The sequence below is a fragment of the Sander vitreus genome, chromosome 14, assembly GCF_031162955.1.
Source record: "Sander vitreus isolate 19-12246 chromosome 14, sanVit1, whole genome shotgun sequence".
Lineage (NCBI taxonomy): Eukaryota > Metazoa > Chordata > Actinopteri > Perciformes > Percidae > Sander > Sander vitreus.
The window spans coordinates 5707781-5735625 of record NC_135868.1 but is presented as its reverse complement, the minus strand read 5'-3'; the positions used below and the strand labels follow the sequence as shown (position 1 = coordinate 5735625).

The 27845-nt window shown below is 39.5% G+C and overlaps 4 protein-coding genes across 7 annotated transcripts in view; all 4 read right to left on the bottom strand.

Annotated features, from left to right (window-relative positions):
* Positions 1–27845, bottom strand: part of LOC144529194 (major histocompatibility complex class I-related protein 1-like) — a 57305-nt gene that overhangs the window by 3380 nt on the left and 26080 nt on the right. For 2 of the 4 annotated variants that reach the window (XM_078268192.1, XM_078268193.1), the window contains exons 3-4: positions 3509–3775; positions 2368–2646 (exon numbers count right to left, since the gene is read on the bottom strand). In XM_078268192.1, the coding sequence (XP_078124318.1) occupies positions 2368–2646; positions 3509–3775 (546 nt within the window). Of the gene's footprint in view, positions 1–2367; positions 2647–3508; positions 3776–4504; positions 4636–27845 lie in introns of those variants that run through there. The other 2 variants (XM_078268195.1, XM_078268194.1) reach the window with 2 other exon arrangements.
* On the bottom strand, positions 11147–19962 carry LOC144529192 (antigen peptide transporter 2-like). Its single transcript, XM_078268188.1, has 11 exons — positions 19373–19962; positions 18609–18723; positions 18380–18510; positions 17964–18169; positions 16623–16820; positions 14944–15072; positions 14449–14637; positions 14088–14261; positions 13198–13357; positions 12822–12958; positions 11147–11649 (listed from the first exon to the last, which is right to left on the bottom strand). Exons 1-11 carry the CDS (start codon positions 19950–19952, stop codon positions 11443–11445), a joined length of 2226 nt encoding a protein of 741 aa, XP_078124314.1. The 5' UTR covers positions 19953–19962; the 3' UTR covers positions 11147–11442.
* On the bottom strand, positions 20209–24260 carry LOC144529201 (proteasome subunit beta type-9). The gene is made up of 6 exons (XM_078268205.1): positions 23986–24260; positions 23680–23747; positions 23201–23332; positions 22137–22266; positions 21497–21638; positions 20209–21314 (listed from the first exon to the last, which is right to left on the bottom strand). Exons 1-6 carry the CDS (start codon positions 24034–24036, stop codon positions 21187–21189), a joined length of 651 nt encoding a protein of 216 aa, XP_078124331.1. The 5' UTR covers positions 24037–24260; the 3' UTR covers positions 20209–21186.
* On the bottom strand, positions 24569–27835 carry LOC144529200 (proteasome subunit beta type-6-B like protein-like). The gene is made up of 6 exons (XM_078268204.1): positions 27749–27835; positions 27218–27288; positions 26314–26445; positions 25798–25927; positions 25569–25713; positions 24569–25070 (listed from the first exon to the last, which is right to left on the bottom strand). The coding sequence occupies exons 1-6, from the start codon at positions 27794–27796 to the stop codon at positions 24943–24945; spliced, it is 654 nt and encodes a 217-aa protein (XP_078124330.1). The 5' UTR covers positions 27797–27835; the 3' UTR covers positions 24569–24942.

Genomic DNA, 27845 nt, shown 5'->3' with positions numbered 1-27845 from the left:
GTGAGAAAGACAGAGAGAGAGACAGAGAGAGAAACTGAGAGACAGACAGAAACACGGCAGACAGAGAGAGAGAGAGAGAGAGAGAGAGAGAGAAAAAGGAGGGAAAGTGGTGATAACTGCGTGGGGGAGAAAGTGAGAGAGAAATTGGGGCAAAGGGAGACCGAGAGATGAGTGGATGTGTCAGAGAACATAAGAGAAGAAATGTGTGTAAACTGAGACATAGTGGGTCCACCGTGGGGTTCCATTTGTGCCAAAATAATGTTACATGTCGACTAAACGTGATGAAAAATGTGTCTATATCTATTTAACGTTGAACTGTACTGATTGTCTATCTCGATTGTTAACCTGACAAAACATTTGTCGGTGTCAATTCAACTTTAATGTGTACTGTTGTCGTTTTACTGTACTCCCTGTCATTTGACTGTGTTGTTATGAATATCGTCCTGATGTGGTCTTTGATGGTGTTGTTGTGTATTTCGCCCTGATGTGTTGCTTGGCTGGCATCTATCATTTTTCCAACCCAGTTTGGACGAAATCACGCCCACTACCGTATGACGAAAGCCTCGACGCAGCGTTATTATAAATCCCACTTGGTTTCTTGGCATGACCCACACTTCGTAGCAGCCCAACTGGTTAAGGTTAGGGATTGGCCATGAGTAGTTAAGGTCAGGATAGGCCATTGGTTAAGGGATAGGACCAGAATGTGGTGGAATTTCCAGAAACACCATGTTGTAGTATGATGAGACAAAGGGAAAGCTTAGACAACCTCAGATCGTCACAGGTCAGGGGATGAGAATATTCGGCCAGTCTCTAATAACCAAACCTGTTCATGTATGATTACGTTTGTCTCTCTACAGATTCAAGGAGTGTAGACAGCTGCATGGTGAGGAAATGTTTTGTCTCAGGATGGTCTCCTTTTGGAGGTCGGTGGCCCTGCCACACTTTAACATAATTCCCAGAGAGAGAGCTAGGCTGAACTAGGCTTTAGCATCTGTGTTTAGGCGCCTGCAATACTTTTGTTTACCTTAAAAGGTTCAGCTAAACATAGTCTTGCTTTGCCAGGCCTTCCTCCACAGCGCTGTGGAGGAAGGCCTGGCTAGTCTACACAGCATTCCGGGATGGGAGAAAAACTTGCTCTGGTTTATTGGCATTTCTTTAAACCAATCACAATCGTCATGGGCGGCGTTAAGCGCTGCACGGAGCCCCTGGGCCGCTGCAATATAACCTCGAGAAGGAACTTGTTTTGGTGGAACATGTACGCTCAAAAGGTTGTTTTAGTCGTGCAACAGAAAACTCAGATTGGACAGATAGTCTAGCTAGCTGTCTGGATTTACCCTGCAGAGATCTGAGGAGCAGTTAACCATAGTCCTCAGAAATCCACCGGAGGTTAGAACGCCAACACAAAGGAAGCGTTCCGGCCGAAAAAAGGACATACGGCGGGGCGGAATTTCTGCCGGCAATGGACCTTTTTCACAGCAGACATTTTGACTTGTCATAGTAGGAAAAGCACAGCTGAGATTGATAACCTTAATGATGGCTCAATTCCATCAAGTGTCCCAGTGAGCTATTTCAGTGAGTCAACATGCACAATACCAGGGCCTCTCCTAAGTGGAATACAGTCATCATTAATGGTTTTGAATACACCTGTGCTTTTCCTACTAGGACATGTCAACATGTTTGCCGTGAAAAAAGGTCTATGGGGCAATCCCGGAAGTGGAATGTCGTGGATATAGACTGAGCTAAACGTAGCAACTCCTGCATGAGTTTAAATACACCTTCAGGAAGACAGGAACTTCAGAGAGTTGGGACAGCACTGCACAATAACACATTGTGGTTAAACTGCACTACCTGCTTTATTTTCTCCTCAATTGAGTGTTCATTAAATGCTCCTGTGTAATTCATCAAGGTCTCCCGAACCATCTTCACATAGCCTATGTGAAATGAGTTGTGCTACTCCTGAGTTTTTCCTTAACACAGAACAAATGGGGTTTTGGTACCTTGCACGAGCATAGACACGTTGTCAATCTTAGCACTTGAATGCTACACAGGGCAGTTCTTACCAAGAAAGTAAGTGAGGCTTTCGTCATACAGAAGTGGGCATGGTTTCATCTAAACTGGGTGGGAAAAACGATAGTCGTCAGTCAGAGGACACATCAGGACGACATTCATAATAATACAGTTAAATGACAGGGAGAGCAACAAGACGACAGAAGTTAAAGTTGAATTGACACAGACAAATGTTTTGTCACATAGACAGTCTGCATGTGACATGATTTTGGCAGAAATAGAAGCCCACAGTTCTCTGTATATTGGTGACATGTATTGTAATGTTACTGTTGGTTAGAAACAAAGGTCATGTGATTCTACCTGTTCTCAGCAGAGAGCTCCTACCATAGTCCACATACATCTTCAGCCACTCAGGGCAAATCTGGGTGTAGTAGTGTTTTTTCCGTGCTATCCAAGCTTTGTTATTGTCCCACTTGTGTTTGGTGATGACAGCCTGTTGTTTTGGAGCGATCCATGTCTCTGTCCTCATGTCAAATACTATGAAGTCTTCTCCATCATAACCATGCAGATTAAATCCATTGGTGCTTCCAGTCTCGTCATCCCACTCACAGCCTTCCATCATCTGGAGAATGTGGACACCTGGGAGGGAGGGAGGGAGAGAGAGAGAGAGAGAGAGAGAGAGAGAGAGAGAGAGAGAGAGAGAGAGAGAGAGTTGATATGACATCTTTACCACAGAGACACACTGACCCACAGACACCAAAACAGAGGATCTACACCTCCTGCTGTTATTGGCTCGATAAAGCCACTTACAGCCAATCATCATGTGGACAAGTGTGGACATCTCAGAGAGAGACAGAGAGGCAGAAACTGCTGGGAATCAGAGAGACATCCTAACACAGTTCATATCCTCTTTTAACCTCCACAGAGACACACTGGCTCCACTGAGAGCAATAGTTTATCTCCACGGGGAGAGTGCCGACCATCATCTGCTGTAGGGAATACACTGACTGGATAAATACCTCATACAACCCCACTTCAAAAAAATCCAAACTATCCCTTTAAAACATCCTGCTCCTCCTCTCATATGAGGACCCAGCAGTAGCAGCCTGCGTCCAGTTTACAGGCCCCTGCTCCGTAGTTTAAGAAACCAGGCAGTAATGTTCCTCTATCAGCTGTGTGTTTGTCAAACTGTTGGGATGAACTGGTTTCCTGCAGGAGAGTTCTTCTGGACCAGCTCACTGTGGCCGCTTCACTCCACTTATTCTGATCTAATCTAGTGGAGATAAAGTGGTAATGGTCTCTGCTGCTTATTATGGGATGGACAGAAACACTGGATCAGTGTAGTATAGCAGCATCCAGTCAACTCAGTCTCAGTAATGTTTCTGTTGAGTCGGACTGTGTTTCAGTCAAGAAAATACGAGTGAGTGTGAGTGTGTGTGTGTGTGTGTGGTAACATCTGCTTACTAAAATGCAGGATGGAAATACAACATAAAAGCCAAACCTCCAGTTTGGTTGAAGCGCTGCTTTGAAATTTCAATGTTGCCTTTGAAGACCTGCTGTTGACCAATCAATCCCTCAGTGTTCCACTCCCAGTACTCATCTTTGCTTTCTGTGACTCTGCTCATCCAGTCCTGTTTGGGTTCTGCTCTCTTGGTGTTGCTGTCATAGTAAATCATCTGAACTTCATCAACCAACCCAACTACCACAAACTCTGGGAAGTTTGGGACTTGAGAGAACGAAGTGTAGAAATACTTCAGAGAGTGAGTCACTGTAAGAAAATATTAATGTAAGAATTTCAGTTTTTTTTAATCACAGTTTTATAAATCACTGAACAATATTATTTCCCTGCCCATATATAGAATCAAGAGGACCTACAGTACATTCAAGACATCATAAAACTAACTGCTGTGCTATCCTTCTTGGCAAAAGTTCAACAGTGGCTAGCTAAACAAATGTATAGGGATCAACCAAAGAGTTGCACAGACAGGATTTACTAACGTGAACTTAAAGATAATGGGTTGTTGCTTTCCTTGAACTAAACATCAAAGACTATGAAAAGAACCGTTAACTCACGAATACAGTTTATAAAGCCTTTATAAAGCCTTTTTTCATTGACAATAAGTGGTGTAGTAGTCTACGTGATACGCAGTATACCCACTAAGAAAGCTCCAGGATTTCCATATACCCACTTAAAAATGCCCAATGACACGCAACAACATACTATTTTTGATATACTTTGAATTGTCATCTGTGTTTTCCTTCGCATAGGCTAAATAAAAGGTATTTCCACCGTAAATTGGTGCAAAAAAAGTCTATTAGAATGCAGGAATTAAAGTCTGTGACGCTCAAAATTTCCCTGGGGGAGGACACCCAGACCACCAACTATATATCCATTCTGGTCCATATATTTATATAGTACAGTATACCCGCTAAAATACAAGACTACACCACTGCAATAAACATACTTTAAAAAAAAAAGAAAGAAGTCTAAACTCACCTGCCTCCGCGCCATGTAACACGAGTCCCAGGAGGAGCAGAACAAGCATGGTCTTCTTCTGAAGCTTTGATAGACTTATTAACAACTTCTAGGTTTGTTTATCCAGAGAAACAGACACCGTCCTTCCAGCTCGAGCACCAGGGTCAACTGAGGATCAGGTCACGTTGAATCGCTCTCTATCTGAGCCAATGGGAATTTAGACTGAGTAGGCTACGTCACTTGAAACTCAGTAAAACTAACCCACTGAGCTCATGAACGTAAGTGAAAGTAAAATGATCTTTTTACAGAATCGGTTCCTTCGAGTTTAGCTAGGCCTACATGTAGCCTATCCAACCTAGTTTTGATAGCCTACTTTGATGCTACTTTTTGCTAAAATATGGCGTCAGTTGCTCAGCAAATCGAACGTTCTGTCTAGAAAATATCACACTTAAAATATCCATTATTCATTAAGCTATTTGTGCTTACACGCGACTAATATAGCTAACTAAGCTATTTTATCGAGTTTCCTCTAAGCGGAATACTCTGAGTAAATTTAAATTGGGCCTTTATTGTGAAGGCTAAACACGGGAAAAGTGTCTATCCTTACTGCAGCTGTCAAGGTAGGAGCTGATAGAAGTATGTGGACCGTATTGGTTCATGTTGGTTCAGATTATGGAGCCTAATTGTTGTATTACCCTCAGCTACAGTAATTAGCAGGCATTAGCTCAAAGGCTAACTTAGTTAAGTTCCCTCAGTCTCACCCCAGACACATTTTTTTTGAACCCCTACCCTCTGACAGGAGATTGCGGTCCTTCAGGACCAAAACTTCACGCCATAAAAACAGTTGCTTCCTCTCTGCAGTGTATTAACAAGGCCCGGACCCCCACTGACTCTTAAACACCCCCCCACCCTAGTCACTACACTTTGCATAAACCTACATCCGGGACTTGGACTATACACACCTGCCAATTGCACATACTAGCTATATATCCTAAACTTTTTGCACATCCCTAAACATTCTTGCACATTCTGCACTAAACCATTCAGCCTATTTTTCCTTATGTTTAACAGCTATTTTCTGTATTTGTTTATTTCATGTATGCACCAAGCACCATATGGCAAATTTATTGTAAGTGTTACTTAATTGGCAATAAATCCATTTCTGATTTACTTTATTATGTTAATGTCTTAAATTTGTCACCCTGGACGTCGTTATTTTAAGGTAAAAAATAGTAACATAATATTGCTTTAAAACACAGGTAATTAACGGAGATAATGTGTTATGACAAACTTTTACAATTTGTGTTGCAACTGTGTTTCTGTAGGAGCTCCGCTCCTGCTAGTTGATTTTAGGTAAATGAAGAAGAGTGTGGTTGTAAAGTTGGTATATCCAGCATCCGCACTCAGCAGAAAAGGTGAAATCCACAGCGGAGGTATAGCAGTAGCCCGCTGCAGCTGCAGTGTGATGTCTTTCGCGTAGGCAGGTCACCACATTCAAAGTCAAATAACCAGCCAGACAGAGGGACTCACTCATTCAGTCACAGAGATTCCTGCACCTTTATATAATATAATGATGATACATTCAAACACTGTAAAGTGAAATGTGCACTGAAGTGACATTAAAAGTCTGCAAAGAGCTATATATACTTGCATTGGAGGTCATGGTTCTCACACTGACACAACTACAGTGCCACATAGGTTATATTGTTTCTTTAAACTCTTGAAGCATGATTTTGCCTCTCCTAAACCCTCTCCAACTGCCAGTCCAGCCAGTCAGTAAAAACATATTCTGTGCAGCCAATCTCTGTTCAAATCCATGTAACTTTATTTTATATTTTAGTGGGGATCCCAATATTTCCAAAGTCAATCTGGCAAACTAAACACAGATTTGGGAAAATGTGTATCAAATGATGCAATTAGAATATTTCCATTTGGTGCAATGGAGCACCAACAAAAACATGGACTTTAAAATAAGTGTTTATACGCCTTCGATAAAGAGCTTAAACAAGCTGATGCAGAATACATATATGTGATAATGTCAAACAGTGTGGAATAAGAGGATTTTAACAACCTTAAAGCTAGCAGGGAGAAAACTGAGAAAACTTTATGTTGAGGGATTAAAACCTTAAATAGTTTTAAAGATTGAAAAACATTTCTGTCTGACAATAACTTGTATGTAAGATATATGATTGATAATATGCCTACCATGTATTACATACATACAGTGTCTTGTCCCTTTATTTTGACATGTGCAAGGAGCCAAGGAGAACCAAATCAACCTGCTGGTGCCTCTGCATACTTTGGGACCTTGGCTAAAATTAAAAATACAGTTTGAACAATACTTTCCTTAGCAAAAACGGGTTTGCAATGGACGATACATCTGTTGGTAACATGTTTGAACAGGTTTCTATGTTGATTGTTCTAAAAGCACATATTCAATAACATCTTATTGTGTAATGTAATGTTATTTTGTCTTGTATAACTACATTTAATTCATTTCTTATGTTATCCCACTTGGGGGCACTCAAGATCTTTTATTAATTCCTTTTGCAAAAGAGCCAGATCACCAGACTGAGGAGTTCCAGGAAATCACATGGTTGTCTGGTTGCATGGTGAAAGTGCCTGAGATAAGCACTGGGGGTGCTGTTGCTCTTACTAATGCTGTTCATCACAACTCTGTTTGTAGTAAATTATGTCACCCTCCTGCCATATTGCTCCTGACACAATGAGAATCTGACTGTTCCGGTGTAAGTGTAAACCTCTGAATCACTGTTAAAATATTAATTTATTTATTTAAACACAGTGTGGTAGTGTAGTGTGGTGGTGAGAGAGACTGTCTTGTGGCTGAAATTCAACTGCTTCAATCCATACAATCCCCTCAAGCTGACAGTTTTCTGTCCCTGTAGAAGAGTCTAACAACAAGATGTGAACATCTCTGTATTTTAAACATTTTGATCAAATATACAGATCTTATACAGTATGTCTGGTGACCCGTACAAGCTAAAATAAACCACAATACTGAGTCCTTAACCAGAGGAATTGATCACTGTTAACATTCATGTGGCTCTTCACTGTCACCTACAGTATCTGTTACAAGCTGAAGTTTGTGGTTTCCTGTGAATCTGCACACATCACAAGATCTCCCACAACACAAAACCTACACTGTTCAAAGAACATAACACTGATAACCACTTCACAACCCATGGTGGTTTATGTGTCATAAACCACCATGGTTTATTATTAGTGTCTTGTTGCTGTCACTAGATGGCATCCAAGATCAATGGTTCCACCTTTTGTTGCCTTCTGAGAATCCCCTAACTTTTACCAATCTACCAAACAGGCCGTTTCCAAGAAATCACATGGCTGTTGGTAAAAGTGCCGACTACAACCACTGGAGCGCTGTTACTCTGCTTTAAAGGCTTGATCACAGCTCAGGGTTGACATTTTTTTTATTAGCTGACAGAAGATCAGTTTCTGTTTGCCCATATTTGTTCTCCAAAGTCTAAAGCAGACACCAGATCAGTGTTTTATTATTACCTTCGTTCATGAGGCGGGACTTCCCTCAACTGATCATGTGATGCGTGTTTGATTGAATGCTTTGTCTTTATCATTAACTGAGGAAACCGCAGTAATTTGTGCTACAATAAATGTTGCAACTGCCACACTCCCCAGGGGAAGTTAGGGGATTTACAAAAAGAAAGTTGGGGTTTACCTGACTGTAAAGCAATATAAAAGATCTCTCTGCTCAGTTTAAAATGGCCACACACTGTTGATGTATAGTTATTTTTACCTCAAACTAAACAGAATATCCAGAATATTATCATATAACTTATCTGATTGGCTTTATTCTCCTAGATTAATAATTGCACATGACTTTTTGAGACTTTATTTAGCAATATGGGTCCCCTGTCTATTTTATTCTATTCTAAGCTATTTAAACTCATCTGTCAAACATCTGTCAAACCAAATGAGATGAAGTGTGGAAAAGAAGCTACATCGGTGTCATTTCTGTTGTGCTTTATGCTGCATCAGTTCCTTCATTACTTTTGATTTAAGGAGGAGAAGCGAAGCAAGTATTATGTTACAGTGAAGCTAATCTCTCAAGTGACTCTTTCTCTTCTTAAAATGACTCACTTTTGATTTGCACTTTAGTTCTTCTGTGTTGGTGATTGTACCAATCAACCAAAGTGCTTCAGGGACAGAAAATACAATATTAAATATACAATAGGTTTAAAATGAAAAGTAGTTTATGCTGCTTTATACTTCTACTCCACTACATTTCTGAGATAAATATTGCACGTTTTACTACATTACAGCTACAGATATAGTTACGAGTTACTTAACAGATACACATATTTTACATAAAAAACAAATAATCAGTTCATAAATTACAATAAATGGATAAAGATTAGACTAGTGATTTCCAACCTTTTTGCTTGTGACCCCTTGGAGTATTTCCACACTGTTGTATCAGTACTATTGCTTAAGTAAAGGATCTGAATACTTCTCCCACCACTGAATATTTGCAGGATAAAAACCTGATCTAGAATATTCTACAGGGCCTGTTGGAAGGAAAAGATATCCTGTAAAAAGGACATAAGTTTGATTAACACAAACGTCATTAAATCTTCTTCCACAGCCAACTGTTCTGTTAAAGTATCCTCAGTGAAGACTACCAAACCAAAAGCAAACTACAAACTGTTGCTCTGGATGGGGTCTTCAGTCAAATACCTAAATGGTAACAAAGTCATTACAGAGGAACATGCATATACGGCCCAGTTTTTGCCATACGCCAGGCTTTTGTGGCAGGTGTTTTGTATCATATCAACTACATCGCCTCTGATTACACAATACAGAGAAGAAAGAAAGTGAAAGAAAGATAGAAGGGACTTTCCAGCTTGGCAGATATGGTGCTGAACTGGTTAGGCAAAAGCTTCTTGCCACATACACACATCCAAATTCACATACACACACATAAATGTATAGCTGCACACTGAGGCTTGAGGTGGCACGAATCGTTTCTATTACACCACAGAGATACAGCCACAGTGTCATTTGAATGATCTTTTATTTGCTTTATTACCTTACATTTTCTAACTTTCTATGCACGCTGTCAGCCATTTTGTGTTCAGGTTTTTAAAGGTCTCACCCTAAGATGGCGACAACTGTTGGCATATGCCTTTGAAACCTGCAGTCGGCCCACAATTGCTAATAGAAAGCAAGCAGACATCTTTGCTGATGAGTCACCGTGCCGGATTCTATCTCCAAACAGTCCGTTTTTTTAAGAACAATGATGAATAGATTTGTTTTAGTTTTTTTCAGCTGGACCACCACAATTTTTTATTAATTCAGCCAGGTGATTTTAAAAAGTTTAAAAGTACCAACAGTAAAAATATTACCCATAGAGAAGCATGTACTCCTTCATTAAATGTTAAAACATGAAAATAAGTTAATCTAAAGTTAGGAGACAGAGGCCATGCAAGCAAAGTATAGGGACAAACATTTCTTAAAATGTAAATGTTTTAAATGTATTGATAAATAATACATACAGCTGTTTTAGTGTAACATACTAATGCCAAAGTGTCCTGCAGTTTGGGTCTACTTTTCATGCCTCCATACTTACAACTCTAACTAACTTGTCTGCGTCACGTGACTTCAGTCACCATTTTGTGGCTGCACAGACATCTTGACAAAATCGTGACATGCTGTGTGTTGTATAAGCCGAGCCTCATCTTTCTCGATAGAGGGGGTTGGTGTTTTGACATAATGCCGCATATCACTTCACTGTACCTTTGGTGTTTATGACACATATCACCAGGCAACTTCCCATAAAGCCTCACTGACAGAAAGAAAACATGTTGGTAGTCAGGGACTTTCCAGGGCGGCTCAAACAATAAAAACCAACCCCCACCATACGAAGCTTTGATGCACTGCATCAACGTGCAGTCAAGTGACTTAACCAGAATATAATAGACACAACAGACACTGATATGTGATTAGAAAAACTCAAAGGCCTCTGACGTCTAACCAGTTTAACACATTCACAACATGCTCAGTAATATTTGAGTAGTTTCATTTCAGTCATTTTTAAGTGATGTCTTTGCATCCCACAGTACTGTATGAATCTCACCAAGCCAACTGGGCCTGTATTAAACTCACACACACTCTGAATTCTCACAGTGGAAATAAAAGCTAAACTACATGCAAATCCTTGCATACAACATAAAATATTGCTCTTTAATTGCATTTTAATTTGTCCTTTGAATGTGTTTGGTGAAAAGACTTAATAAATATGTGGCACAAGGCTTGAAAAACCTAACTGAAAACATTCAGATCTGGTTTTCACGTTCTAGCAGGGATCAACTGAGGTAATTGTCTATGATCTAAAATGTCAGATGCTGTTGATCAATCTTTTATTTGGGACATACCCATGAGGCAACTTTTGCCCCCTCTGATCATAAATGAAGGTTTACGGCATCAACTGTGTGCTGTCAAACTTGTATTCATCGTTACCAAAAACAAAGACATATAAAATGAAATAAAAAAAAAATAAAAATATATATATATATATATATATATATATATATATATATATATATATATATATATATATATATATATATATATATATATATAGTGGACATATATCCAGCCATCATCATGTCAGTTGTACATTTAATTTAATTTAATTAATTTACAATATCTAATGTAATTCCAACCGTCAGCAAAATAAATAAGAACAGGAGTATACTTCTAAACTTAAGAAGGTGCTTTTTAGCACATGTTACAGAATACATACATTTCTGGACATTCATCCATATTCTTTCAAAAATATTTACATAAACTCCAGCTTCCATTTTTATGAAGTTAGCTGCTGTTGGTCCTGTGGTGCAGCACAGCAGAACATTTCTCCCACAGAAAACATCGCGCTGCAGCATCAGCTCAGTAACAGCAGCGTGTCACTGTGGTGAGTTTCCCTCGGTGAAGAGCTGCTCTCTCAGTTTGTAGTAGCTCCCCTTCCTGTCCATCAGCTCCTGGTGAGTCCCTCGCTCCTCAACTCTGCCGTCACCGATCACAACGATCTGATCTGCCCTCTCGATGGTCTTCAGCTTGTGAGCAATCACCAGCAGGGTCTGGTTGAGACAACTAGCCAGGGCCTGCTGAATCTGTACAGAGTCAAATTTACAGAAATATTTTTTATTTCAGAAGAATCAATCAATTTAATTTAATTTTGATATGTAAAGGGATATATAAAAGAAGAAAAGAGTAAACAAGGAGTTAGATAATTTCACCAGACCTACATATCGTCGCCTTCCTAAAATAATGGCATATGTCATTTTTTCAGGTTTTTCAGAAAACACAAAAAACTGAACGGCCTAAATCACACGCTTGACATAAGCCATTATACTAAAGGTGTAGAATCACATGACCTGTTCAACTGAGGATGTAGGCAATTTTACCAGAGGTGGCCAGCACCATGAGAAGATGATGTAGGCAAAAAAAAGTAATTTTTGTCAAAAAATGCCATTATTAAATGGCATTTTAATTTAGGAAGGTGACGATATGCAGCTTTGCACTTCAGTAGCTCGTTCAGAAACATATAAATACTGTAGTGCTCATTTGAAGGACTAAAATTGCAAAAATGAAGGACGCAACACATTTACTGAGATTGAATATGACTGTCAGTACACAGAGCATGCATGCAAGACTAGTGACCAAGAAGTCAACAAACGGGCGTAATTATGTCACTTATCAGATGGATTATATCACATTTCTTCAAGATTGGTCATAAAATACTGTATATAGTTTGTTGTTCGACTTTTCTATTAAGCAGTGAAAGACAATTGGCCTGCACAATTCCTCTGTAACTATCCCACATGTAGGCCTAATTCGGCAATATCAATGTTGACATGTAGCCTAAATGCTTTGGAGCTAGGTGGACACACTTTTAAAGGAAGCACAGCACATTAATCTTTTCTGAAGCAAGTTTTGTTTCTTCTTGAGCTCTACATAATAAAAACATGGTCATTTCATTTGTGTTCATCAGGTCTTGATTATCCTCCTGGAAACTCTAATGAAATCATGCACTTTATATTGCTTGGTTTTATTAGAGCAATTCTCAATTCTTGATTAAGCAATGAATGATATGTGAGCACATGTTTACACGTGTGCAGCACATCCTTTATTTATTAAATACTAACACCTATTTTTGAGGCCACAGGTGAACACCTGCAGACAACCATTCAGAATGTATTCCCCTCTGGTGATAAAGAGTCTTCAGGTCATCATCCACATTTAACTCACTATTCCACTGTGTTAAAAGTTGTGACTTAATTACCTTAGTTTCACTCTCTGAGTCCAGAGAGCTGGTTATTTCATCCAGAATGAGGACCTGTGGCTGTCTGACCAGAGCTCGAGCAATGGCGATCCTCTGCTTCTGGCTCTCAGATAACTGGCCGCCACGCTCACCCACCTCTGAGAAATGGATATTATAAAATCATAACAGATTGGTGTTCAAGGTATGATGCAGAAAGATACGAGGAATTCAAAACTCAAGTACTAGTGGTATAATGAGCACCAACCCCCTAAAAGACCCAAAGTCCTAAATATAATAAATGTTCCAGATAACTAAATAAAAAGTAAAACATATTGTAAAGCAGGTTTCTATACAGGCATTCAGACATGTAAAACAGCACAAAGGGTAAAAACTTTACCTGTATCGTAGCCTTTTTCCAGCTGCTTAATAAAGTCATGGGCGTTGGCTTTGCGTGCCGCTTCCTGGATCTCATCCAATGAGCATTCATCAAGCCCGTAGGCGATGTTGTCTCTGATGGAGCCGGAGAAGAGCACAGGCCCCTGGCTCACCACTGCAATCTGTTAAACACACTCTCATCAGCTTGACTGAATGAATAACTCATGTTATACATATAAAAGCAAAATGAACACTCAAATCTTTGGACACATTTAGATATATAATGAATATAATACAACTACTACTAATAGCTTGATGGTCTTAATTAAATAATATTATTATCTCACTGATAAGCTCCCAAAGAAAAGCCATGAACAATATGCATTTATCTACTGTGTATACCCCATACTGTAAGAAAAACATCCGTAGAAAAACCGATAATTTCCTGGCAAAAAATTACCAGTACCTTTTCTGTTAAGTTTACGGACATTCCTGTTAATCCAAAAAACTTCTGTAAACTTACAGTATATGCTCTGTACCTTTAACGGACATTTCTGTTAAAACAAAAAAATCTAAATATGGAAAAACACCTGTGAAAAATCATTACAGAAAATTCCTTCATATTAACACAGTATATTAGCCCCGATTCCAATGGATTTTCTAACAGTGTAAGTTCTTCCAGTAAGTCAGGGCCATCATCACCATCAGGCCCATTACTCAATAAGTAATGGTCGTGGTTAAACTACATTCTGGTCTAAATTGTCTAAAATTGTTATCTATGCTGCTTTCAACATAGATTTCTCCCCGTAGGACTGTTTGACTATTTGAAAAACAATTTAAACACAGATAACAGACGAGAGCGGAAGAAGAGAGTGGTGTGCATCATCCGAAAAAGCAGTAACGATTAATTACCTTCTTGTGGAGGAAACGGTGGTCATAGGATTTCAGTGGTTCATTGTCCAATAGAATTTCTCCACTCTGCTGCTCATAGAATCGCTCAAGCAGACTCGCACAGGTGCTTTTTCCTTTTCCAGATGGACCCACCAGTGCCGTCATCTGACCTGACTTCAGCTCCAAAGAAAAGTCCTGAAACAAGAAGATAACAATGAACACAGAAAATTGAGTGTCTATAGTTACAATACATATATAGTTTATAGGTAGCTGTAAATACTTGGGAGGATACTTGGGAGGGAACACCTGTTAAAGTTTGTTTCATGAAATGTCCAAATTCAAACAGAGAATTACTCTTGTCAACCTGCCGGTCAGACCTCACCTGCAGCACTGTTTTGTTTGGGGACGCAGGATAGGCAAAATTGAGATGGCGGAAGCTGACGTGTCCCGTCAGCTGATCAGGTTTGAGTGTTCCCTCCGTGCTGACCTGAGGTTTTCGGTCCAAGTACTCAAACACTTTCCCAGCAGCTCCTACCGAGTTCAGCATGTCGCCAAAGATGTAGGCGAGTGTCTGGAAGATGGCAGTCATAAAACTGATTACTTAATAACACGTTTTCATTTATAGAGTCAGAGTTGCAGTAAGTTAAATGGAAATATTTTTGCAAGCACTCATGTGTTTAGAAAAGTGTGACAGACACGGTATGTCTGTTTGCTTAAAAGCTATGAGTCAATGGGATATCCTTCCTGAGAACATGAAAGCTCCATACTTTACTCTTCTTTTGAAAGCAATCTCAAAATATTTCTTTCTTCTTTCTATTATCTTTTAACAATGAGTAAAGTGTATGTGTGTGCTTATTAAAACCCAGCAGTTGCATACCCTGATGTTGTTTCCAAGGTCTGATTGGTAGAGGATGAAGGAAACCAGATTGCCAGTTGTCATCTGTCCACTCCGGATGAACAGCCTGCCGTAGTATAACATAAATACCTGCATGCCCAACCCTGTCATCTATAGACACACATGCACACACCGGGGAAAAAAACTGTTAAATGGGATTATAAACAATGATATGATCAGGAGCGCTGCCAGGAATTTTGGGCCCCCTCTGCGCAGCTGTTGTCATCACATCTCTAGGACCTAACTGTCCCATCAAAAGCTTTAGATAACTCTAATTAAAGGCTTGCAACTGTCTTGCTTCTTGTAGTTCAATACTAGTACTAGCACAATATTTACTGCTGGTGATTTGTACATGCATGCAAGACTAGTATGCAGTTTACTATTTAATGCAAGATTAAAAGCAACCATAAAAAAGTGCTGAAGGCCATCTTTTACAGTCTCAATGTATTTTTATTGTAAAATTTGACAAAATGGAAAATTCTCTTAACAAAATTATTATTATTATTAATTATTATTATAATTATTAATGAAAAATTTAAAAAAGAAAAACAAAGAAACTTAAATATATATTAACTTTTCAATCAAAATAAATTAACATCATCCTCTCAAAACAATGAAACAGCTAATTTTTTAACTTAGCTGCACATATATGCCAACAAGAAAATAAAGTGGACAGGTAAAATGGAATTTCCACACCAGGGTTATTATAGTGCTACAAAACAGATTGATTAATTAATGAATTGTTATGAATGTGTTTGAATTTCTGTCATTAATAAATATTTCATTTTCTTTTTTTGTAATGGTAAAAAGAGCAAGAGAGACAGAGAAATCCCCACAGACTCCCTGCAATGATGCTAACTGGCATGTCATTGACCACAATGTTGCTCACCTTCTTCCCTGGGACAGGGAGGGGCACAGTTAGGGGGAGACTGGGGTGCTGCTGACTCATCTGTTGTTAAGTCTGCTAAAAGGGGCAGGGACAATGATTTAATATGAATATCTTGCTAAACGTTTCCCTGCACTGATTAAATGGTGATTAAATGTAGGCTAACACTTGTCTGTAGCTAGCTAGCTTATTCCACTATGGACATTAAGCCAACAGGTTAATACCACTCACAGACTATAGGCTACCCACCTTTCTTGGTGAAAAACTGGGTTACAGTTTGACATCCTTTCCTTTGTCTTTCCTCTCTCTCTTTTCTCTCTTTCCTTTTTTGAAAACCAGATTTTGATTTAACGTTACTTGGTAACATCGTGGTCACTGTAGTTCTGGCCTATCTACTGACTGCAACTAAACACGTCACTGAGTCTGAGTGCGCTAAGGCAGGACCAAACCATTTCATGCAGATATAGGGGGGTGGTTGGTCAATATGGATGTTTACTTTTTGGTCAATGGGGATAGTTAACTTGTACTGCCAAAAACAAGTAAAAACAAAGAGATCATTAATTTCATTATTATATTTGAAATATATATACCGAATGATGATGGTTTAATAATTGTATATTAGTTTTTACCTATTTTTTGGGGCCCCTGTCAGTCATGGGCCCTTGGAATTGTCCTAACTTTTCCCCCCTATACTGCGCCCCTGGATATGATCAACAATAGGCTCCATGTAGGCTATTTAAAAAAAGAAATCTACCAAAAATTACAAACTTCTCACCCTTCGTGCGAGTAGGTAAACAGCCCTGACAGTGTCCCGACGGGTCTTGATATTGTGTGTGTCCATCAAGCGGTCATCATAGCGACGGGCCTCATGTTTCTCTGTGTTAAAGCTCCGGACCACATGAATACCAGACAATACCTCATTCGCGACTTCGTTTGCCAGGGCCATTGAGTCCTGCACTGCCAGGGTTAGCCGCTGAGGAAGGAATAAAAAGGACAATTCTTTTATATTTCTATCTTACTACCTCAGCTAATTTTTTATATAAGGGTAAACCCGAGCCCTGTACATTGAGGGTAGGAATAGGGTTGGGTATCGTTTGGATTTTTACGATTCCGATGCCGAACTGGTAAACCGATTCTTTTAAATTATTTAAATTTAACAATATATTAACGTTTTAAAGTATTTAAATATATAATAAGTAAACCTAAGTCACCTAACCCAAAACTACAATAATTTAACAATAAATAACAGTTACACTATTAACAAGTAACAACAAAATAAATGTTGAGTTGGTATGCTAACTAAACACACTGGGACCAGGGGCTGATGTCCGTAAGCTGTCGAACACGCGTGCATCCTTCTGCTTTAACATGTATCCCGTGTGTCGCCGCAAGTTTCAATAAATTCGACGAGCTTCCCCCTTTGCACGTAATCGTTTTGAAACATTTGTTGCATTTTGTGATGTCGGAATCCTTGGCTGTGAAATACAGCCACACTTTTGACTGCTTCGCTTTAGGCATTTTAAATGCACTAAAAGCTAGCTAGCTAACGATAGACTAGCAGAGCAAGTGTAATATGTTTACTAGCGATCACGTGCAGTGAATGCTTTTACGTCCGTTTTGGTGAGCCCAGAGGGAAAATATGGCATTTTAAAAGTAGCCTACATTCACGGTACCTAGCTAACGGTATACTACAAGAAAGTGTGATATTGTTACGTCCGTTTCGGAGCGACAGAGGGAAAATATTTCAGTTTACACATTAAGTGGAACCGAAATGAGGAACTGAAATTTGCGTTCTGATCCGGTCCGAATACTACCGGTTGTGTAGGAACCGGTTCCATAGTGGAACCGGGTTTCGGTACCCAACCCTAGGCAGGAAAAAAAACATTTTAATCTGATTAAACATCTAAAAAAAACTATTGGCATTAGAGTCACAGAAGATAGGCACAACAATTGTTTAAATAATAGTTTTCTCTATCTGAGCACCATTTGACTTTTGAAAGCCATAAGGATCTATATGCAAAATCACAATTGTTTAATCAGTTAAAATGCCTAAAATAGTTTCTTGGTAATGGATAACATATATACTGTATATAATAATATATAATCTGCCTTTTACCTGGTAGTGTGTGTCATAGATGTTCTGAATGAGGCCAGTGATAGGCGTCTCCATTAATACGAGGAATGTGAGCTTCCATGAAAGATTCATCATCAGGGAGATCATGCCCAGTGTCTTGATGAATGTCCTCAGCAGCACATTGACGTTCAGAGCCACTGTTCTTCCCATCAAGGTGGTGTCTTTAGACAACCTGGAAGTGATTTCACCTACACAAAAAAATGAATAGAAATGATCATCTGTCCAGTATGTCTTGTCCTGTTACATCCTCGTATGTCCTGCTATAATCTGTCCTTTTTTAGTTTATCTTCTATTGTCTTGTTCTGTATTGTTGTTTAGTTTGATCTATATTGTCCAATCTGACCTTCCTTTTCATTATGAATACAGTGTATTTGCATGATATATAATAAGAGCCTTACCTGTCTTTGTGGTCTCAAAGAATCCAATTTCCTGTTTGGTCAAAGCCCCAAACAGCTTGACTTTCACTCTGCATGTGTAGCCACTGATGGCACAAAGTAGGAGACCCCCTCTGCAGCCTGCACTTACAGAGCTGATAAATCAATCAAAGAGAGAGTCAGTTAGATAGTAGCTGTCAGCCACAGACACATGCTGGAGGATGAATGTGAAGGTAAAAACATTACCCCATACCTTCCCAGAGAGTACAGGCCCATGAAGAGGAGCGCAGATATGAATTCATTTGGTTGGTACTGACTGCTGAGGATGTCAATGACTCTCCCAGTGTAGAACGGGATGAACATTTCACCTGAGAAGAGACACACACACACACACACACACACACACACACACACACACACACACAGGTACATAATCAGACACACACAGAGAGATGAAAATACATCAGCCATGAATATCAACATATGGTTGTCATCATTGTGAATGTGGTCCTGTGTATCCCAAGAGCAGAGTAGCAACTCTTCCAAGATTAGCTAGATAGATAGATAGATAGATAGATAGATAGATAGATAGATAGATAGATAGATAGATGGATAGATAGATAGATCTGTATTGTCGTTGTGCTCATGTAGAGTACAATGGCAATCTGTTTAGCAGCTCTTCAGCAGTGTGCATACAAAAATAATAAATAGAACAAAGTTAAAATAAACAGAACAAAGACAAAGACAAATAGAGATATGAATAAAAGCAAAATATGTACATGTTTCTTAAATAGCAAAACACAAGTAAAGCAACTATTTTAAAGCTGGAGTTTGTATTCTAACACTGAGACTCAAATGTAAAAAGAAAAATGCAAATAATGAACTTGACAGTGCTTTCAATTGTGTTGTTGATAATTGACCATAATGAATCTTCCATTTCCTTACCATCTATTTACTACTGAATTCATCATCATCATCATCATCATCATCATCATCATCATCCTCTGCTGTACTTACACAAAACAGCCAGCGTCAGGAACACAAGCCCTCCAAGCAGCAGCAGATAGTCGGGTTTGTACAGGTAGAGGACTCTCATAAACAGCACTCTGGCTTTCTGCTTCTTCTCTTTACCGGCGGCCGCATCGTCGGTGTCCGGGATGATGATTTCCCAAAACAGTGCACCGGCCAGCGACGCTCCGGTACACATCAGCCAGCAGCGCATATCCGCCAACATGCCACATTGTGTCTCCTCATGGTAGAGAGCTTTGGCTCCGGTCTCAAACACCGCGGGCAGCAGACTGTGGGCCGTTATAACACGAATCAGCAACGGGCTGAGGTCTCCGAGGATGAGCAGAGTTACAGCAGTGAGTGCCAAACACCGGAGAGCCGCAGAAACCCAGAGACGCGCAAGATGTCCAAACACGCTGTGCGTCACTACACATCCCGATGCGTAAAACAAGGAAAGGTCGACGCAAACTGCTAAAATTAAAGCAACTGTTCTGCGGGTTACTGAAGTTGTATTGCCTGCCATTTCACAGCAACACTCGTCCTCGTATGACCTGCTCTGTCGCAGCGAGACCAGTGTTGTAGTTTTCATCCACTTTCAGTTTCGTTTTCTGGCAGGACCAGGGGTTTCCCTGAACCGCACAGAACAACTTTGAATTAGGACAATTCAGGAGTCCTAAACTGAGAGGTTATACATGTGAATCCCTCAGTTTAAGAATTATTTGTAACGTCATCATCTTGTTCTTCCTCCTAACTAACCACCTGGATGAAAACTGCAGTTATAACATCAGGTGTCAGCATTCTCATAAAAAACAGCGTAGTTCATTGTAAAGTGAGAAACCAAAAAGTGAATCTTTCAACACATGGCCTTTAATTTATTTAAATTTCCCACAATTGACATTAAATCATGTTTTGATATGCTATGTTAGTGTATATTCAAAATGTATGTCAATTTATTCATGCTTTTAATTATGTTCAGGCAAATCCTGTAGGCAGGTGACAAATCAATAAGCATCTTAATCTAAAAACACTTAATCTAAAAAAAAAAAAGGGTGACAATCTTCTGGTTGTGCAACAAATTTGACTTTCACTTTTTGCTGATATGTTGTCAGACTGAATACCTGACAGACAACAGCTGCTGCTGTTAGAGAAGGTGTGGGGGTGTTTCTGTGGGACCTGCAAGGATAAAGGAATGTCAGGGGTTATCATAGACTGTTAATATACAGTCTATGGGGGTTCTCCAGGTTTTGTGAAAGGAAGGTGCATTTACTTTCATTTACTTTGCCATTCAGGACCATTAAAACAGAAACTGAAGCCGTATGGACTGAAAAATGAGTCTTGCATCAAGTTTAAGAGAAGGAAGTGACCTGATGGCTAGAGACCATTTGACAGACACAGGGGCAATTTCCACATCTACCTCTGTAGAGCTGTCCTGAACTTGGTGAAGGGACAGAGCTAACAAAATGTTTTCTGTCATCCTTCTGGTGAGATAACCTTCTTCTTTGTTATATTTCAAAGTCCCTAATGATGAGCCACAAACGTAATCAGCTTTATCTGATGATCTGAGGGAGTGAGCAGCTTTTAAATTACAGTATACACACACACCAAGGCTACCTAATATTACACTTAGAACAATAGAACAATGCATTTTCGTAAATAGAATTATTAGTCAAAGTATTCTTAATTTTTAGGTTATAAGCTGTATTAGTTGACAGCTGAACCAAAAAGCATGTGCAGTAATGACTATTGGGAGCAAAACAAATACCTAATTGTAACCTGCACAACAGTGGCTTAGCAAAATAGGGATGAAATAAACTACATGTGTATCACTGATCAAAGAAGGTTGGTAAGTCATTCCCTAGAATGACTTTCTCCTCTGTGCCGTGTTCATCAATGGAGACAATATAGGCCACGCCGCCACTGGAGCCATCACGATTCATTGCCAAAGAGAGAGCTACAAGAGAGAGAAAGACAACGAGAGAAGGGCTGAGAAAGGTGAGGAAAGTTCTAAAAAAATACTTTATAGAACATACAATTATAGAATAGTTAGCTATTCAGCAGCTAGTACAAGAGTCAGCAAAGGTCTGGTTTCTCTTTCATCATCCCACAATATGTCTGACCAAAAAAAACACTTACTGTTGACAACAAACTGCTGGCACTCCTCCTTGTTCATGCCCTTACGATATTCAGCATCAACAAACCCATAAACATATGAGCTGCCAGAGCCACCGACTGCAAAAGGTTGCCTTGTCAGGAGACCATTCAGGGTTGCAAACACCTGGGAGAGGTCAAAGGGCACGGGGACAGATCAGACAAACAGACCATAATGTCATTCATTCTGTATGAACACCAATAACATCAAGTGTGTTTGTTAGAGAAGTTCTTTTATTCAAAGCCTCCAGCAGCAACACGACCACGTCTACAATCTTTTATCAACATCAAGGTCACTTTAGCAGAAGTTAAAGACATTCATTTTGACATTATAAACATTATTTTTCGAATGATCTTTTAGATGACATAAACCAAAAAAAAGAGACGTTCAAGATGCCAGCACTGTCATCTTTAATCTGATTAGGAGCAGTTGTTCTCGAAACATCACCTTGGTGTAATAAATAAGTGGATATTGGAGCCCTACAGTGTGCAAGCTATTTGTTTATTTCATGATCTTCTCACGTTTGGCTCAGCACCTGCCCTTTTTGATTTGGGTGCTCATGCATACTCCTACTTGTAACATTAATTTGCATTCCAGTCTGCAGCCAATAACATGTGTACTGACCTGTCCTTTATCTTTCCTGTCCCAGCCGGCCACGATGAGATGCGCCGACAGCTCCTCCTTGTATTTGTACGAGATGTTCCTCACCAGAGTGGCAGCTGAGCGAACCTGGGGATCCTCGTCTATCTCAAGACTGAAAGAGGAAAACCACTTAGTGTTTGTATGCCTTTGCCAACCAATCAAGTTGCCGTTACATCCATGTCTTTCCAGACTCATATAATATATGACGTGAAGACTTTGAAGGAATTTAAAAAAAAGGTGTATTTTTTTGGCTAAACGTGGATGCTGCACACAGATCTTCAACCTGGCAACCTCTATACAATCACCGCAGTTTCAAGGTGGCACCAAAGATTTAATTCAGTATCATTCTCCCGTTCTGTTCCTGAGTTATGGCGTTGAATAATGGCCAGAACATAATTTTTGCATTATGATGTCACAGTGAAGTTGACCTTTGCTATGTGAAATGTCATCACTTAATCATTTTACCCTATTCGACATTTTGTGTTAAATATTGTCATAATAAGAGTAGGAAATCTTAAGTTATGGTCAAAAACGCATTTTGTGAGGTCACAGTGACCTTGACCTCCGACCAACACAATCTAATCAGTTCATCCAAGAGTTCAGTACGTTTGTGCCAAATTTGAAGAATTTCTCTCCAGGGGTTCCTGAGATAATGCGTTTACAAGAATGGGACGGAGGATGGACAACTGAGAATATAATGCCTCCGGCCACGGTCGGTCACCGGCGCGGAGGCATAAAAACATATTGTAACACTAACAGGATACAGTGTCTCCCATAAAAAGAGAGAGAGAAAAACTTGCACAACAATAATGTATAACATTATTGATAACTTTACATTTAAGCTGCCAGTAGCTGAAACTTGTTGATGGATGTTAAACATTTAAAGCCAAAACATTTCACTCAGTGGAGTTTTTATATTCAGAATTTCTCAGGAACCATCTTTACATCATTAAGGGACACTATTAGCTGAGCAATTATATGAATGCATAAATTGTGCAAAATAGTCCTTGCTCATCGTATGGGCTCTTCTTTGAGTGTGTATTTACCTGTGGACGTCGAGCTGGTAGTTGACCATCTCAGCGATGGTCTGAGCGTCTGCTGCAGAGCCCGACAGAGCACAGTAGATCTTGTCATGGAGGGGAGACAGCTTTTTCATCACCCTGTTCACCACTGAGGACCTGGATGGAGGAATGGAGAGGGAGAGCGTGTGCGATTGTGGGTTTTATATTCTTTATATATATTAGTGTATTTACATCTTAGCATATTCATTTTAGTTTATTTATATATTATCACTATTTAGGCTTATTTCTCTACCCTTCTGGTAAGATGATTAACTTAATTTAATCGTTTATCTGTGCAATGACAATAAAAAATGCATCTAATCTAATCCAAAAAAGCAAGATATTCTGCATGTAAGGAAAGATGAAGAGGTGGGAGGATATAATCCTAAATAATCCCTGGTGTCAACTATGCAGATAGAAGTGGACACTGCAGTGCATGAATACACACGCACGCACGAACTTACCCTGCAGACACTCGAGAATCAGACCCCAGCACGACCCCTCCATCAAACTCTATGGCAATGATGGTCGTCTACGAACACAGATAAAAACAATGGCTATTTATAATCCATTCCACGCACGCACGCATACACACTCACTCACTCACTCACACACACACACACACACACACACAGACACACACACACACACACACACACACACACACACACACCTGTCAATTCCGTATTTAACTTAGCCCAATCCACAGGTTTTCAGAACTGCGCACATACAGACCATCAACTGTCTCAAACATTTCAAATTGTACTTACTCCGGTTTTCACCTCCTCAGACAACCACTCGGGCCCCGTTTCTTCCAACATGCTGATGCTCTGCTGAGACTCCGGTAACAACAATGGCCGTATCTGTCTGCCAGGGACGGAAACCGAAAAGTTCAGTCGAGCTGAGCAGTCCCGGTTTTATTTTATAAAGTTTTCTCGTTGTCGAAACTCTTCTTTAAAAATCTAAAACTGTTTCGACGACTTTGATCACACATCAGACGGACTCCATGTTTTCCTGAATTAAATCGAAATTGAAAGTTACGTTGTCCCTCCTCTTCAACCAGCTCTTCACCAGTAGGCTATTTCAAACGTTTCAATGAAAAGTGCGCACATTTCAAAATCAGTGAGGATTGTCTATAGCCTTGTCAGGCTAGATTGTCCACTCTGTTTAATTGCGTGGACAACAAAGTCATTCAATTGTCACGACACTAAATAGACTGTATACAGCATGCACTATTACATTTTAAAACCCTTCAAGGATGATGGGGCAAAAACAGTAATTTACAGAACACGTCATGAAAACCCTTTATTTTGAAGCACAGAGGTCAAATAAAGAAAGAGAGAGGAAGAAAGATGAGGTTTTGGAATTTTTAATTTTATATATTTTCACACATTTAAAAAAAACACACAAAACGTCATTTGGACCCAGAAAAAGGCAGAGTGAATCTTAATTATAATGGCAATATTTATCTATTAAGAACTGTAATATAATTTTGTAGTTTGGTATAGATTTTCTGCATCTAAGACGCAAAAGTTTTTACACAACTATTTCCCATTAGTTTCCCATTAGCAGGCAACTAACTTATTTTTCATGTGTCTGACTTGTCCTTTAGGTGTGTGTTTGTATATTCTGTAACACCCCAGTCCTATACAAAACAAATTAGTGATTAAATTGTAGCTCAAGGATTTCAAAGATTTACTTTTTTTTTAAAATCCCAATTTTATTGGTCACTCATCATGGAACTTAGGCAGCTTCTCACCAGGAACAACCACATGCTCCACCCCGGTCTCTGTGACCACCACCAGGTGAGCCACGCCCCCGCTGACGTTGTCTCTGCCCATGGCCAGAGCAAGAGCTGTGAGCACAGGGACAGAGGAGAGGAGAGGAGGAAGATAGGAACAAAAAGAAAGAGATGAACAATCACAGACATTAAGTTTGTAACATTTATACAACTACAACTACTGAGTCAACAACAATGTTATATTGCAAACCAAAGCTTTCTTGTAATAAAAAAGGTGTAGACAATATACAACACTGCAGATCTTTGAATACTGAATAACCTCCTCTTCTGATTAAAGTCTAAACTCTTCTCACGGAAAATAAATCCAACCTCTCATTTCAGTTTACAACTGAGAAATCTCTGTATGCTGCTGAAGACCGTAAGCGGCATATCATTGTGCAAATCTTTTCTCATTTTCTGCTACATTCCTGTACATAATCATTACGTTTGGGAGAATCACAAACCAATTTCCCCCAAAACACTTTCTCAAATCCGGATATAAACTTCCTGACAAAACAGGTACAAACTTATGTGGTTTGGGTAGACTACGTAAGTAAAATAATACAACAGTACCATTAGTTGCAAACTGTAGGCATTCCTCTTTGCTCATGTTGGGTTTGTATTTGGCGCCGACATAACCGTAGATGTAAGTGCTGCCTGAGCCACCGATGGTAACTGGCTGACTGATTAACATCCCGCCCAGAGACACGACGTACACCTGGAGAAGGATGGAGATTATCAGTAATGCAGCTATATGCTGAAAGGTGGAGAATGTTGGACTGTCTTCACAACCACTACCTACCTGTGGTCCTTTCTTCCTGTCCCAACCTGCTGTGATGAAGCCGGCCTGCAGCTCGTCTTTGTTTTTGTAACACAGTTCTTTTAGCACCGAGGCTGCTGCTATCACCAGTGGAGGGGTCTCCATCTGGACACTATGGATTAGGAGGAAATCGAGAAAGATCACCTTTTTAAGTTTGTGCTGTTAAAAGTAAAATAGACTTTAAATCTAGTATGTGTTTGTGTGTGTGTGTGTGTGTGTGTGTGTGTGTGTGTGTGTCTGAGACTGTTAAAGCATGCAGGGTATGTGTTAGTTTGCATGCACACAACTGTGTATGTATAACTGTCTTCACCTGGGAGTCATGAAGAGAATGGCTGATAACCAGTGGGATTAATAAAACCTTATTTCAATGTGATGTAAAAATTAGATGAATATTTCTGTGTGTGTGTGTGTGTGTGTGTGTGTGCGTGCATGCGTGCGTGCGTGTGTGTGTGTGTGCGTGCTAATATGTGCCAATGTATTAATGTGAGTGTTTGGCACCTGTGGAAGGACAGGTGGAACTTTGCAGCCTTGGTGACGGCCTGAGCATCTGCGAGTGAGCCAGCCATGCAGCTGAAGATCCGGTCATGAACCTGAATCACCTTGTTGATTGTCTTAGATGATACATATTCCCTGAAAAGAGAGACAAAGAGAGGATGAACATAGCCATAGTGCAGAGAGACTTTTCAGATAACCTACATACATAATTGCAGCTCTGACCGGCTCTGACTAGAAGTGCGATCATTAAGACAATAAACTCATCATAATATATTAAGGTCCTGCACATGCTTCCAAACCAATAATGTAGTTACGGACTATTCACCATTCAGCCAAATAATACCCTCTCATTCAGGTTAAGATTTCTGAATGTACACTTTTAAATGTCCTTGTTTCCAAAATGTGCTCAGTGTTTCAAACGTAAAAGTACTTAATGAAGACAAATGTCCCCTATAACTGTTATATTTGATGTAGTTTATAATTGGATTATTATTCCTGTCGCATCAATGTGTAAGCAGCATTTTACTGATGTAAGTTGAGCTGGAGTTCATTTTAATTGCTTTATATACCGTTAGGTAGTTTTTACATTACAGTTTATACACCTTTATTCGTTATATTTATAAGCTTACTGTATGTTAATGCATTTATGCAAAATCCTAATTTGTAAAGTAACTAGCTGTCAAAAAAATGAAAAAAGTACAATAGTTCCTCTGAATTGTGTAGTAGAAGTGAAAAGTATAGCCTATCCGTATAATACATTGTTCAACACATCAACCTATTTCAGAGTTTTGTTCCTGTGTATCAACTTGAATTTGTAGATTATCATGAATGTTATAAAGCAGTCCCTGTTCTTTATTAACGTGTTCAACAACAAGGCAACTTCAGTGTAATGTCACAACACCCTCACCCTCCAATGGAAGCCCTGGAATCTGACCCAATCACGACCCCTCCATCAAAAGTAGCAGCCAGGATGGTGGTCTGCGGGAGGAGGAGACAACAGAGTGTGGTTGTTGGTGTGTAGATGTATTAAGCCAAAAAAAGTACAACACTAAGTTATACAGCATCACAGACATGTATTATTGCTTATGGCTTCGTGTCCATTCAGCAGACTGAACGAAGCTATGAATTCTGGGATTTAGAGTTCTGAGAAGGAATTGTTTTTAAGAGGATATTAACTGAAAATGAAAGTGTAGCCAGTCGATACTTTTATAGAAATGTAAAAATTAAACTTCAGAGCTAACATGTAACCAATATAGGCCTACTGATAATAAAACACACGAAATGTCCAGTCGATGTCTTTTTCACTTTGTGTCTGGTTACTATTCACGTACATCATCACCTGTTCATCCGCGAAATCAGTTATCGATCAGTTTTCGCTTAATATCTTTGGTGCTGCTTCAGTAGATAAATATAAGTGAACCGGTGCGGATTTACTCACCCCTGTGCTGACTCCTTTGACTTGTGAGTCCATGCAGCGTTTCTCCATTTTCACTCCAAAACCGAAAGAGAAGAAGGAGAGGCGACGCTCAGAACAG

Bases quoted from the DNA above. Each gene is read 5' to 3' on its own strand.
- LOC144529192 (XM_078268188.1), bottom strand. From the start codon at position 19,952: ATGAAAACTACAACACTGGTCTCGCTGCGACAGAGCAGGTCATACGAG. The intron at 16,821-17,963 runs GTAAAAGGCAGA...TTCCTTCCTCAG, and splicing joins TCTATGACACACACTACCAG to CGGCTAACCCTGGCAGTGCA. The intron at 15,073-16,622 runs GTGAGAAGTTTG...GTGTGTCTATAG, and splicing joins TTTACCTACTCGCACGAAGG to ATGACAGGGTTGGGCATGCA.
- LOC144529201 (XM_078268205.1), bottom strand. From the start codon at position 24,036: ATGTTGGAAGAAACGGGGCCCGAGTGGTTGTCTGAGGAGGTGAAAACC. The intron at 23,333-23,679 runs GTAAGTTCGTGC...TCCTCCATCCAG, and splicing joins GATTCTCGAGTGTCTGCAGG to GTCCTCAGTGGTGAACAGGG. The intron at 21,315-21,496 runs GTAAGTGTTTTT...TCTCTCTTGTAG, and splicing joins CCAGCAGTTTGTTGTCAACA to CTCTCTCTTTGGCAATGAAT.
- LOC144529200 (XM_078268204.1), bottom strand. From the start codon at position 27,796: ATGGAGAAACGCTGCATGGACTCACAAGTCAAAGGAGTCAGCACAGGG. The intron at 25,714-25,797 runs GTAGGTAGTGGT...ATCCTTCTCCAG, and splicing joins ACAGGAAGAAAGGACCACAG to GTGTACGTCGTGTCTCTGGG. The intron at 25,071-25,568 runs GTACTGTTGTAT...CTGTGCTCACAG, and splicing joins CCTACAGTTTGCAACTAATG to CTCTTGCTCTGGCCATGGGC.